The sequence below is a fragment of the Equus quagga genome, chromosome 2 (assembly GCF_021613505.1).
Source record: "Equus quagga isolate Etosha38 chromosome 2, UCLA_HA_Equagga_1.0, whole genome shotgun sequence".
Classification (NCBI taxonomy): domain Eukaryota; kingdom Metazoa; phylum Chordata; class Mammalia; order Perissodactyla; family Equidae; genus Equus; species Equus quagga.
Window position 1 is genome coordinate 104,872,559 of NC_060268.1, and position 13,910 is coordinate 104,886,468.

Consider the following 13,910-nt stretch of genomic DNA (forward strand, 5'->3'; position numbering starts at 1 on the left):
ATGGTATTCTTTTAATCTACAGAGGTTTCACATTTCATCTGTAATATATTCTAGGGAAGGGGGGAATCTCAACCTTGAATGTTGTTAAGTACTTCCTTGTCGAATTGTACTGTAACGAAAGGTCAGCACTCCTGCGGTGCTAATTAGCAGTAGCTTTGTTTATTTCAAGTGTATTAAGACTCCCTCAGTTAATCCAAGACTTTAATGTAGGAAAAACGTCATCAAAGTGGAAATGTGGGGAAGAAGTGATATTCATTTGAAACAAATTTTAACCATATTTCAAAATTAGTTTTAAATAGAAGAAAAGGTACTGATTAAATATAAATTTTTAAAAAAATTTAAGCTAAGTACAGGAGAAATATTCATTCGGTTATCCTAAGTGTTTCTGCTTATAATCTCAAATAATCACTGGGAGAAAGTGATTTAAAACAAAACATGGTTTGCCTCTTTGAAGATTTTACTTACAAATACGTCTAAATAAAACGCCATTCTAAAAGAATCTGTTTCATTAGGCACTTAGAGCATAAATATGTAATAACTAGCCAAATGCAAATCAGTCTAGCCATTTCACAATAAACGTTAAGTTATTCAAACAAATCAGTCTACTCCCAGGCAACTGCTTTATTTAGCTTCTGACCCAATATAAGCATCAAATAAGGATCTAAGAAGAAAAATCCAGCTATTTCCAGTATAAGATAAGATGATGTACAAGCTTCTTTCAAGGAAAACTGAGACTGCAATGCTCTTGTAAACAGGATAAGAACAGAAAATACTAACATTTTGTCTCTGATTAGTGATTTAAAAAAAGAGACCACTATAAAGTAAAAGGAAAACACATGCTCAGGTTAGGTGTCACAACAACTTAAAGCTAGATACACAGGGTTTTTTATTCGTTAACTCCTTTTTCCAGAAATATCTTAAGTAGAGGCAGTAACACAGATTAATAACAAAAATCGAGATATGGACAAAATTAACTGCTCTAAAACAGGGAAAAGACAGCAAGCATAGCTGGCTCACAGGCCTAAAACTATTACATATGGGAGAGAGGACTTTCTTATCAATCAGCTTTAGATGTCTGCCTCCTAGACCTAAACAAGGTTGGTGGCAGAAAAACATCTCAAGCTGGCCATCATTTAGGGCAGAACAAGAGCCTTTAAAGAAAAAGAACAAAACTGCCTGGTGACAGCTTGTCAAGACCATACCCTGGGAACTTCCTCTACTGTCAATCTACAGTCTGGGTCTGAACCAAGAGGCCTGATGTTGTCCAGATCTTGGGATTTTCTGTCAAAGGCTTTTTAAAGAGGCACATGTAAGAAACAGAGAACGTACACTGGCAAATAACAGTATTACCAAGGCTGTCAAGATGATCTGTTTGGTGCTTTTCTCCATTCTGCTATCATGCTTCTTTGCATTAAATCAGCTCAGGAGATAAATAAACAGCTTTTGAAATTTCCTTTGCTGTCAGAAGCTTGACAAGAGAAAGTCCCAGACACATACACACTGCTGCGACGCACCTACCTGTAGCATGCCTTGACCGTTTCCTTCTATGGTACCTTCGTAAGTGACATGCAATCGAGTCAGGGGCTTTTCACATCTACAATTTAAAAAGATATTCCCTCATTTATTTTTTTAATGACAAGTATTTCACTACAGAAAAATCTGAAAATATAGATTAACTATAAAAGAAAAATTGAAACCACTTCAAATTTCAAAAGCCAGAAACAAATGCCTACTGTTAACATTCTTGGTAAAGATTCTCCTGAACTTTTTCTTCATATATATATACATATACATACATATTTAAATTAAAATGGTATAACATACTGTTTTGAAACCTGTTTTTCCGCTACAAAATACCAAAGTTTCTCCTCTTTAAGAGCTGAAAAACTTCTCAAAATATTTAAAAAGTTAAGATTTATGAAATTTATTATTATGCTAGAGTTGGCAACCTAAGGAAAAATATAGAAAAAATTGGCAATAAATCATATGATTCTCAGATGGGCTCTATTTTCACTACTTTGATAACCATGTACGTGTTGGGGGGATGTTTTGATGAAAATACATGCTGTCGAAGTTCTGATCTATGGTATTTTATATGAATAAAATTGACAGATGAACCTAGTTCACGTAAGTCACAATTATTTTCTTTCCTTTTCATAAACCATGCTCACTGAGATGTCTATGGGGTTCAGGAAACACTACCCCAAAATACAGCCCCTTGGCATATTGAATAATTTAAGCTAAAGAAATTTGAGAAAACGGCAGAAGCAGGTCGGTGACTCTGACCTCCTCCCCATCTCGCCCTTCTTCCCTGAAACAGGCCATAGAATCCTCATGTGAGAGATGCTCTCCCAACATCTCCAAAGACAAACGGACGCCAAGAAGAATCCTAACAAACACGCCTGCTGCTTCCGCCAGTTTACTACAATTACCTCCTACTCCTTAACCCATCATATTCCTCCATGACTGTCCACTCTTCATCAAACCTAGATAAAAGGACATAGGTCTGTTTCTTTGGGTCTTCATTTCCTTATGAAGGCTTCCGTGTCACATAAACTTACATAAAATAAATTTGTACATGGAGGGGTGAATGTTAAAGAAAATTAGGTCCAGAAGGAAGAACTAGGAATGGAGGGGGGAGAATTATTTAGAAGACAGACTTTTAGTGAATAGAAGTATTAGATAATAACACAAGTGACCGACAATGGGATAGACCGATGTGCAACAGTGAATTTCCCATCACTGAAACTGTCTAGTCTCCATCTGTCACGGGTATTATAGAGTTGATTGATATTTTTAGTAGGCAGCTGGAGCAGATGACTTCCTGGGGCCCCTTTCATCTCTAATATGCCAGGACTCTAAAATGCTATACATGTTCTCTTCCTTTTTGGCTCAATTTTGTTTTTGTTTTGTTTTTTCTGCAGGTTGTTTAATCTTTTATCCACTTCACTCTATTAATAATCATCTCAGCCATGCAGTCAGCCTCCTAAAGTAAGTTCGTTTTTCTTTCACCTCACAAATAAACATCTTTGATGGACGAAAACACCATGGGAAAGCCACCTGAGAGCTATGCCTTCTCAAGTCAACTCCCTTAGGAGGGAGTCCCTTTCACTACTAATTCCAAACAAAACAACTACAGACTATGATAAAAATTATTAGAAAGTGAATACAAGAGGCGCTGGTTAACATGAATACAAATATGGACTCAGTATGTTTGACCATGTCCTCAAGTGCAATGGAAAAAGTTGATCTATTCTTCTTTAAGTGCTTTTTCAGTACTCTAGATTAGCAAATGTGTTAACTATTTCAGCACACTAAGGTACGTACAGATCTGAACGAACTCACACTGATTATTATCCCCCTCAGTATTTGCAGACAAATAATAAGAAAAAACCCCAGTATATTAACAACTTCCATAAGATCTGCTGACAGTACACACGGACAGCCAAACTTCAAAATTCTTGTCACTCAGATAAATGCTAGGTAATCACTTTAGATTTTAGTAAGTTAATTTACATTTTAGCTTAATAAAGAAACTTTTTCCAATCTTGTCCTCCAAAAAAAGACCTATTAAATATAAGCAAAAAAGGATGGTAAGGAGGAACATTAAACACCGGTGTCCTCTTTAGTATTAATTAGTGTCTTCACACACAAAACTGTCTAATTTTAAATAGGACTTTGTTTCAGAAGACAAAACTAAGGCAAGGAGTAGAAGTCAAAGGGTTGCAGACTTTGATTCCAAAGGCACGACCTTTCTAACAATGAGAGCTATCAATGGATCACTTATAAGAAGAAACTCCCCAGCACTAGGGCAATTAAGAGGTCAGGGAAACTGTCTTTCCAGGGGCTGTAAAATAGAGTCCTCTCATGGTAAAAGAGTCCTTCTAATTTCAAGATTCAGGATTATTTTTATTATTATTACCTTTCCCACTCTGGAAAATCTTCAAGACTCTGTCTTGTAAATGTCACCAACCCAGTAGGTTCTACAAAAGCAATAAAAGAAAAACACACCCAAAATAAGTTTGGATTTTGAAAAGATTATACATACTCAATTAAAAAAGGTGTCTAACAACGGCTATAAAATTAATCAGGAAATACCAAGTCTAGTGTTGGAATACAACAGAAGACTGATTTAAAATAATATTTTCCTTATAGTAGGAAGTCTTTTTTATAAAATAATAAGCCCTCATTGAAACACAAAACTATACAAATAACAGTACAACAGTGGGATCTGAGTGCTGGTACTTTTTGGTGAAGTTTTCTAAACTGAATATACTTTTTAAAAAATCCTTGAAAAACAGGATGCATAATGAGTTTAGCTTATACAATAAAAACAAAACTTAATTTTAATCTGTAGACTCCTTCTCCAAGAAAAGCCTTAACCCTACACGTAAAGACTGGTGAATGCCTACATATTTATGTGTCTTATAATAAAATAAAATGTCTAAGATTAAAAAAGAAAATTGTTGGCATGCCCTCTGAAGTTGACACAGCTAAGTCCAGGGCTTAGACAAGATGGAATTGCTCTACTTATAAGGCGCCTTAGCCGGAAGGAGGAATTACTGTGTTCAAGGAGGTTAGAGAATAAAGATGACATAGTTTTCAAGGAGCAATAGATGTGAGTGGATCAAAACGCAGTAAGTTTTAGAGGCTAAGACCCTTTTGTTAAGTTTACTTTTTTTTTTTTTTTAACTCGTAGCAAAAGCAACAAATAAATCATCTGGCCAAAAGTAATTTGTCTGATTCAAATCAAAGAACAAACTCAAAAGGCCAGGCCATTTGTTTGCTTCTGTTTTTTTTTTTTTAAAAAAAAAGCTCTTAAGCAAAGAGAGAGATGTCAGGAACCATTAGTGATAATGGTGGTAGAGTCTCAGCCAAAGTTTGGCAACCATTTCATTCCTTTGCATGATTCCACATTTCTCTGCTCTCAGTCACAAGTAGTAACAACTCAAAAATCATAAGGAGTAGTTATAGTAGACAACAGGATTTTGTTAACATAAGTTATAAAATAGTCTTTAGATGTCTTACTTTCTTTAAGACAAATGGATAACATATTTAAAACTCACAAGTAATTCAGAAGTCAAACAATTCAAACACTAGAGAAGCAATTCTATTAACAGGAAACTAATGGCAGTATCACCATTCTGTAACTTAGCAGAGATGTAAGAACATTAAATGACCTTCATACACTAGGAGAGACCAAGAGAAATTCATAAATGAATACTGCTGACAAAATAAGAGAAAAGGCAGAAGAACATGGTTCTTTATATATAATTAATAACAAAAATACCTTGAGAGCATGCCTACCATCTTTCTTCCATAAGAAGGCAACTTTCACACCAGAAGAGGTTATTTTGGTTAATCAAATATTTCCCTTAATAAAATCACAATATATACTGCATATGAATCAACAATTTTTAAATACTCCATCTGTAAGATACTTTAAAACTATATTAAAAACAATTTAATTCAGAAAGCTCTTTAAAATCTTTCAGTCTCTGTATTTCTTCATTACGAATATATAGATATGTGACAATATTGAAAAGTTGGTACTGGTGGAATTATATTTTATCAATTCTAAAAAGCATACTTTGTCATGTATTAAGTTTCTGAAACTAGATACATCTTTCATAGTCGAAGGTACCTAGCCATTGCTATTGACCTGGATTAAAGTCCAGTTCTTCCAGGGAAGATGTGCATCTGCTTCTGCCGTCTTCTGGGAGCACCACCAACCTAAGATCAGTCTAAACTAAATCCTCTGTTGCAGGCTTTTGTGGATCACACGGGTAGCATGACTTCAGACCTCAAACTTGGAGCTTGTGGTCCAAATTCTCAGGGGAGGTTTGTTTGTCCCCTCCCTACCCCACGCCAAGGCTGACACTTGCAGTTTCCTTGTTGTCCTTTTTCTGCATCGCCAGGTTAATTTCTCATTTATCATTAGACTAAGGGTATAGACCTTTGGTGTACCAGCTTTGTAGGGGAGGTCTCCTATGACTCCCTGACCTGAGTGTTTTTTCCTTCTTAGTGGTATATAACATAATGGCACTTCTTACCATCTACGATGTCCTAGATTCGATGAAACATGGTACCTTAAATAGGTTTCCATAGTTTCTATTCAGTAGACTCCAGAATTTTCAAATGCAAATGTCTTTTTTTCCACTTAGTACTTCCTCCTTAAGCCTATAGCTTTACATCCTAAAAACCTATAGCATGTTTCACTATATTTCTACAAAATACTAAATTACAGTGCTAAAGTGCAATGAATAAAGTAATACTAAAGTACAGTGAAAAAGCCAGAAAATAAAATGTTTAATTACAATTTATTTTTTCAGCCTAATTCCTAATACTTATCATGGTCTATACATTTTTGGTTGAAAAAAAAAGAATGTTAGCTTTTTCCCTCCAAGTATTTAAATCCTAAAACTTAGAAAGGCAAGTTAGCTTCTAGAGAAGACATCCATGACTTAACCTCAAGGACAGAAAAGTAACCTCTGAATTACTTAGGTATAATAATGGAATTCATTCTATTTAGATTTAAAATAGCAAAAAAACATACTCATCTTTCTAATAAATTATTACAAATTCTAATTTGGTTGTCTCATAAGCCCAAGTGAGCCTTCATTTTCCTTAATATTTCATTCAGTACAGAGCACAAAACTAAAAATAGATAGCTAAGAAATAAATAACCCTCTATCAAAAAAGCATATGATTTTTTCCCTTAAGTACCAAAATCCTGATAATTGATTTCCTTCCAAAAATCTGAACAATGTCCAATAGCAATACATTCAAAGGGAAAAAAATGCCAAGTACATTATAATGTGGGATTACTTACTAAAGGAAGGATATGAGAAAAATGACCTTTAAACAATTCAATGATGTGTTTTAAAAGAATCCACAATCTGGACGAGCAGAACTGAAAAGAACTCATTTCACTGGACCAGAGTTGACCTGCTCTATTTAGCAAAAGCAAACTTTTGAGATGTTCTGGTTTCCTTTATAATCAACTTGCAGGAAAGGCTACCCATTGATAATAGCTAACATTCATTGAGCAGGTAACATCTCATTTAATAATTATAACCACTCTATGAAGTAATTTATCATTATTCTTTTCTTTTACAGATGAGGAAACTGAGGCTTAGAGATGTTATGAAACTTGTCCATGGTCACAGCTCCTAGGATAAGAGCGATAATATCAATCTATTATTAGTTGGTCAAGAGCAGCACTGGTTAGACATTTACCACTATCGCCTCAGGTGCTGTGATTAGCCCCTGGGAAAACAAGATGGTCGAGGTCCAACAAAGGAAGACAGACATTGTTTCCTCTGTTTTATAAGACCTCTATGAACGGTGTAAAGAGGGCACAAAAAGAGAGTGATGGGTTGGTTGATCTCTGCAAATGAACTAATTTAATAGTCAATGCTTCTTTAAATAAGAACACCCAACATGTATTTCCTAGAAAATACACTTTCTTTTGAAAGTATTAATTTACTGTTTTTATTCATGAAAACTCATTAGAGTATGTTACATTGGTCTAATTTCAGAGTATATAAAACCCATACACATTCATAGCACACATTTATGTATATATATAACATACACACAAAATCTAGAGTGCAATATTGAATTATTGTTGTTTCAATGTGGTCTGGGCGAAAAGGTGTACTTTGAATACAAAATGTTTTTGACCTCCCACTTGATCTGAACTGTCTCCATCAGTGACAAAAATTATAGTTAGAATGAAAGGAATTTACTTTTCTCTGTGACTCTTCTAAAGTAGCAGAAGAGTGTTTTAAGCTTCTCTGGTTTCCTTGATGAACGTCCTTCAAACAATCTGAAAGAGACCAAAAATAAAGGAGGGTGAAGGATGATTTAAGATGCCTTAATGAGTCACAAAAAACTAAATCCATATAGTTACCAAGTAATGAAAGAAATAATTCTTCCAGAAGGCAATTCTGTAATGACAGAGAACCAGATCACTACTTGGACTCAAACGGCATCTGGAGAGGACTGAAACCAACTAGAACTAGGCTTCTCAAAAGTTGTTCAAGTCAGATGGTACTCTCGAACAACTGCGTTTCTCCAATCTATCTTCCTCCAGGGAGAAGGTACCATCTGGTCCCCAAAGTCAATTAGGGCAGTGAGTTAATGCTCGATCATTTTCCCAACGGCAAATACTATTTATAATTCATAATATTAGTAGGTAGTTAAATGATTGAACAAAAATGTTATCTGAAAAAAATCCACATGATTGTGTTGGGAGGGCAGCAACGAGGACAATGACTAGTGGGTATGACAAGATATTGGTGGACAGACCAATCCTTGGTAATTAAACAAATACACCCTTTGCATGGTAACCAAAACAGTGCCTACCCTATGACATCTAGTTCCCAGCAACCTGGACTTGCACTACTTAATTTAGTTTTCTTTGAAATGACGTGGCATTGTTATTGGTAACACATAATGCAATTTATCCTGAGGAAAGAAAAGCAGGGCTTTGGCAGCATATGACCTAAGTAAGTAGTTCACTAAAAGATTTCAAACACAAAAGCATGCTTTTGGGCACAAGATCTAGCTTTCCAAAGGCATTTAAAAATTATAGAGAAATTCTGTAGCTATAAATGATGAGGTATTATTCCTCTGCCTCTACTCTGGCTTTAAAACCAGAAACCCTTCAAGCAAAAATTCACTTTAATAAGTGCCAAAATGGGTAAAATTTTTCATGATTAGAAAAGCAAGCTTATATAACTATGCAGAGAGGAAAAAGTTAATTCCATGAGAAAATTCTATTGAGCAAGTGAAATGAATTAGGAAAAGGGAGGGAAATGCATATTTCAAATGATCCTGTTTTCAATGATCTGAAATTCTGTATTCAGGGCCAATTTCTGAGAAAACAATTTATATGAATACTTATTTCCTGAAAAGAATACTAATGCCAGAAAGTATTTTAACCAAAGTTAAAAACTGAATCTTAAAAATAGTTTGAGTGCCTGTGTGATAACTTTTACTCAACTAAAAGAACTTATTTTTCTAAAATGTTTATTACAAATACTCTTAAAATCCAGCTGCCTGCCAAAAGAAAGGCTCTTTGAGAGCGCAGGTTTCAGTTTGGTTTCTTCCGCAATATGTCAACCAGAACAGAGTTTGTTTAAATCAAAATGACAGTAAAAATGAAGAAGCCACTGGGCAGTTTAATTAAACATCGTGTGGCAAATAAATATGATTTACTAAATGAATACCTTGGGATCCATTGCAAAATCCCCTTCTAGGTTTACTACTTAGTAGAGGACGCAGTATGAACATAAAGGCAGCCACCACCTATTCTTAGAGATGAACTGATGTACTATACAATTCAATTAAGGGAATAAAGCTCCTCTTCCGCAGAGCTGGTGCTTAGTGAGGAGAAAATGGCTGTTGCCCTTAAGAAATAATTCCCCCAAACATAAACATAGTCAGCTGTTTGAAAAATCACATAAAAGTTCACATACTTCATAACCATGATGACAAATTATTAACCTTAGGAGCCTCTTGGGATCACGTATATTACCCTAGTGATATGGACTTTCCTGGAAGATTAAATGGCTGTTGTTATTACCTACTACGAACAAATGAGCACCACTGTTTATTTTGCAGGTCCAAACCTAATAGGTACAAATCAAGCAGAATCCCAAAAGTATTCTGCTTATCCGTTGCTCCAAGCCTAGTTCCAAATCACTATGTAACCAAATATGCTTTCCCATCTTCCCATGGAGCAGGAAAGTGTGTGTGTGGGGGTGGGGGGAGGAGGGTAGGGGGAGAGAAAGCTGGGGAAGCTGAAACAGGTTTAAAACCCTTGTGCTAATTCTTGACTTCCTTGTTGTGAAATTTTAAGTACTAACACCAAATAAGATGAATTATCCTGGTGTGAAAGCAAGTGAAAATAACATAAAGACCTAGGCAAACAGCATGAATGAAAGTCATTACAAGAGTGAGGTACTATCTAAGGGACAGCATTGAGAGAGAGAGGAGGAAGACAGAAGGACTGAGGATGGAGCCTGAGAAAGGAAGAGACACAGAAAGACAGGGCAGGGAAGATAAAGAGAAGAGAAAGAGATTGACAGAAATCTGGCTGGAGACAGAGGGAGAGTATGAGACAGAAACTCACAGAGCGAAAGACACTCAGAGAGACAAACAGAGAGAGACAGAGAACCAAAGAGAATAACAATCACGCACCAACCAATTTTTTAACTTGTGAACATGAATTTTTTTTTAATTTAGATTTCCCAGTCCTGGGTTTTGAGTCATCAGGCATGCATGTAAACATGCACACAACCTAGGCCATGATAACCCCTCTGCATGTAGGGAAGACATTTTGGCATGTAACTGAATGATAATTACCGATTACTAAAGAAAGCAAATAGAAAAAGTCAGTCAGGCAACCTCACTTTTGTTCTAAACAAAATTTTTTATTTTCAAGGGAATAAGTCCATCAAGGGTCAGATATTTATTAACTGGTGTTTTTCTCTCCATACATATAAAGAGAAACATAGTTTAATAAGATCTTTCCCTGAATGGAATATTGATAACATTACTGGAATTGGATTCTAGACACACACACACACACACCCCTCATGTGATTTCAAGTTAAGAATTAATCCCATTAGTATACAGTAAATCAAACCCACAGCACTATAACCTCCACTTTAAAATGGAAGCAAATGATCATCCGGAACCCAGCCAGAAAGTCGTTCTTGGCTTTTCTGTGCAGCACTCTGCCATATGGCCCCAGCCGCATTTTCAATCCAGGGAAGAGGCAGATGTAAAAGCCTCTTGGGCTGACCACTGCTGCAACCCACAATTAATCTCTGACCATCAGTTTCTAAGCAATCTCAGAAGCATCAATGCTAATCATATTGGAAGCCTTTATATGAATGTTTAGGCCCAGAAAGGCAAGCAGGGGAAAAGGTCAGGGGTATTTAACATAACTAAGCAGGGCTGGAAGAACACAACAATAAATAAAAAAAGGAAGACTTATTCAATTTACTGACGTCAGCCTCCTACCACATACTCTTACCATTTTTCTTATTCAATCGACTAGACAGCCATAGCTCTTTTAAGACTAAATACACACACACATACAACTCCCAACTGCCAGAAACTAAAATCATAAATAGCAACTAGACAAAAAAGAAAACAGAACAACAACAGAATGCTCCATAATCAGCTTACCAAATGGCTCATCAAATTAGGTACTTGATCTTTCACAAGCCACACAAAAAAGGGGACCTGTTGGTTGTTTTCCATTTCTGGAGTGCTCTCGGAGCATTCTGCTCTTGAGAGAAAGTGAGACATAACGAAAAGAGCACTGAGTTTGAACAGAAGACAATGTTCAAGTCCCAGTTCTGCTGACAAGTCATTTACTCTCACTGAACCTATTAGTACAGAACCTTCCCTAGCTAGAAACTTCCATTCACAGAAATCAAGATGAGCCGTCAACAGCCAGCATCACTGACCACATATAGTCATCGTTGCTGTTGTTTGCTAGTGTAGGCTTATGAACATACAAACGATCTCAGTGAGGAAAGTGCAGACATCCTGGCTTCTGAGATTCCCTAAATCAACTGTGGAGACTACCACAGGCTCTACTTGCCTTAATTAATTCCCAGTGTTCTGGTGACCAAAAGAACATCCATCAGCCAGGAAGATAAGAGTATGCCTCATTTAAAATCTTCAACAGACCTACTTAAACTCTTATTTGGTGAAAATGCTATTGGGATACCAAGAGCTTACATCGCTCACGGTCATCCCTCATGGTCACTCTGGGCTGATGAATGGCTTTGGTTCGTTTTCCAAATCAAGAATTATTTCTAAGGCGGGGCCAGCCCAGTGGCGCAGCAGTTAAGTTTGCATGTTCTGCTTCAGCAGTCCAGGGTTCTCCAGCTCGGATCCCGGGTGAGGACCCACGCACTGCTTGTCAAGCCATGCTGTCTGTGGCGGGCATCCCACATATAAAGTAGAAGAAGATGGGCACAGATGTTAGCTCAGGGCCAGTCTTCCTCAGCAAAAAGAGGAGGATTGGCAGCAGATGTTAGCTCAGGGCTAACCTTCCTCAAAAAAAAAAAAAAAGAAAAGAATTTCTAAGGATAGTTCGAATTTCTGACTAGCTACACAGTAAGTAGTATTAATCCAGTTCATTCAAAGGGAGGGGTGCATGGCAGAAGGGGTAAGAGATACAGCTTCTAGAGGCCGACAATATCCTGAGTTTGAATCCCAATTATACCAGTTAACTTGGTGAAGTAATCTACCCTCTATAAACCTCCACCTCCTCATCTGAAACATGAGAAAAACACGAATAGCTAATTTGTGAGATTGGTGTGAGGATTAAGTAAAAAACAATAGCACAGTGGCTGTTACATGGCAAGTACCTAATAAATATTAGCTATTGTTACTGAGAGATATTCTCATGCAAAAAAAAATTTCAGATAATGCTGAGTAAGCAAAGGTCCTTGGGCTGGAATAAGGCATTACTTAATGCCCAGCAAAAAAATCAACACTCATTTACATAAAATGTTTACATTGTTCTAATCCATAGTCCCTTCATTAAGAAAAATGGCTCAGCCTCACTTCCCATCAAGCCTAACATGCTGACACTCAGAGCCAACCAGCTCAGTCTTCAGGATAAACGACCATGAACAATGAAAAAGATAAAGGTGCCATTGACAAGAAGTCCCAGCATTCCCCTGTCAGAAGTTTAACTGAAAAACAAAGATGCTTTAAAATTAAAACATATATTAAAATTAATATAAATGGTGGCAGGAAATGAGAAGTCATGGAAGCCAAGGCTTCCCAAGACTCCTTGACTTCTACCTGTCAGCCATCCCAAACCCGTGTTCCATTTTACTATTGGGAAAAGGAGACTGCCAGCGTGGCAAGTGCCCGGCCCGAGGGCCCTGTGGGCTTGGGTTTCTTTTACATGCTGAACGGAAAAGTGAGGGTGAAGGGAGATAATGACACGGTGTCTGCGGGGCTATAATTAGGAAGGAAGAAGCTACCCACACTAGCTTTTCGAGAAAGGCTCAAAAAATCTGTGGGATTCCACTCGCAAAATCAAATTACAAAAATCATCACTCTTTTTATCAATTTTGTCTTCTGCTCCATTTCTGATCGTTGCTTGTTCCTCCTCTTAAGTAACTATTTTCTTCTGACTATAAAAGTAATATACACTCATTATAAACAACCCGATAAATATAGAAAAAGATGAACTGAAAGTGTTCAATGTTTTTCTCACCAGTCAATGGTAATCATATTTTGATGCATTTTCTTGTCAGTCTATTTTCCATGCTCATACATCTATATGTACAGATGTAAACACAGAAGTATATTAATAGATACAGATGTTTTAACATAATTGAGATTGTATTCTATATACAATTTTTTATTCCTTGTTAAAATCTACAATTGCTGATTCTAATCACGCTTAACTTTCTATCCCTTTCTTGTGCTTTTTCTTTTTTTACTGGTGGGGAATGCATATTTATAGTTATCCACAGAGAACCTTAAGCTTTTCTGAGGAAAGTGCTATAAACATTTAACCAAGATGTAGGACTAAAGTTCTCTGTGAAGAGTTTAAATATTGAATTCTTAATGAGCGAAACCATGTCTGGAATTTGCTTTAAAATATCCTATGAAAAAAATGTGGGGTTAGATAGGAGAAAAACAGAAGAAAAAAAACCAAACTGGTAAGTATTGAAGTTCGGTGATTAAAACATGGGTTCACCATACTGTACTCTTTATTTTTTAGAATGTTTGAAAGTACCCATAATACCATTGTCTTTTTTTTTAATAAGATTGGCACCTGAGCTAACAACTGTTGCCAATCTTCTTCTTCTTCTCTTTTTTTTTCTGCTTTATCTCCTTCAACCCCCTGTACATAG

At 36.3% G+C, this 13,910-nt stretch overlaps 1 protein-coding gene across 4 annotated transcripts in view; it reads right to left on the minus strand.

Moving 5' to 3' along the window:
- Positions 1-13,910, minus strand: part of PARG (poly(ADP-ribose) glycohydrolase) — a 113,261-nt gene that overhangs the window by 42,009 nt on the left and 57,342 nt on the right. For all 4 annotated transcript variants that reach the window (XM_046653784.1, XM_046653786.1, XM_046653783.1 and 1 more), the window contains 3 exons: positions 7,752-7,831; positions 3,923-3,983; positions 1,519-1,594 (listed from right to left, as the gene is read on the minus strand). In XM_046653784.1, the coding sequence (XP_046509740.1) occupies positions 1,519-1,594; positions 3,923-3,983; positions 7,752-7,831 (217 nt within the window). The remainder of the gene's footprint in view (positions 1-1,518; positions 1,595-3,922; positions 3,984-7,751; positions 7,832-13,910) is intronic.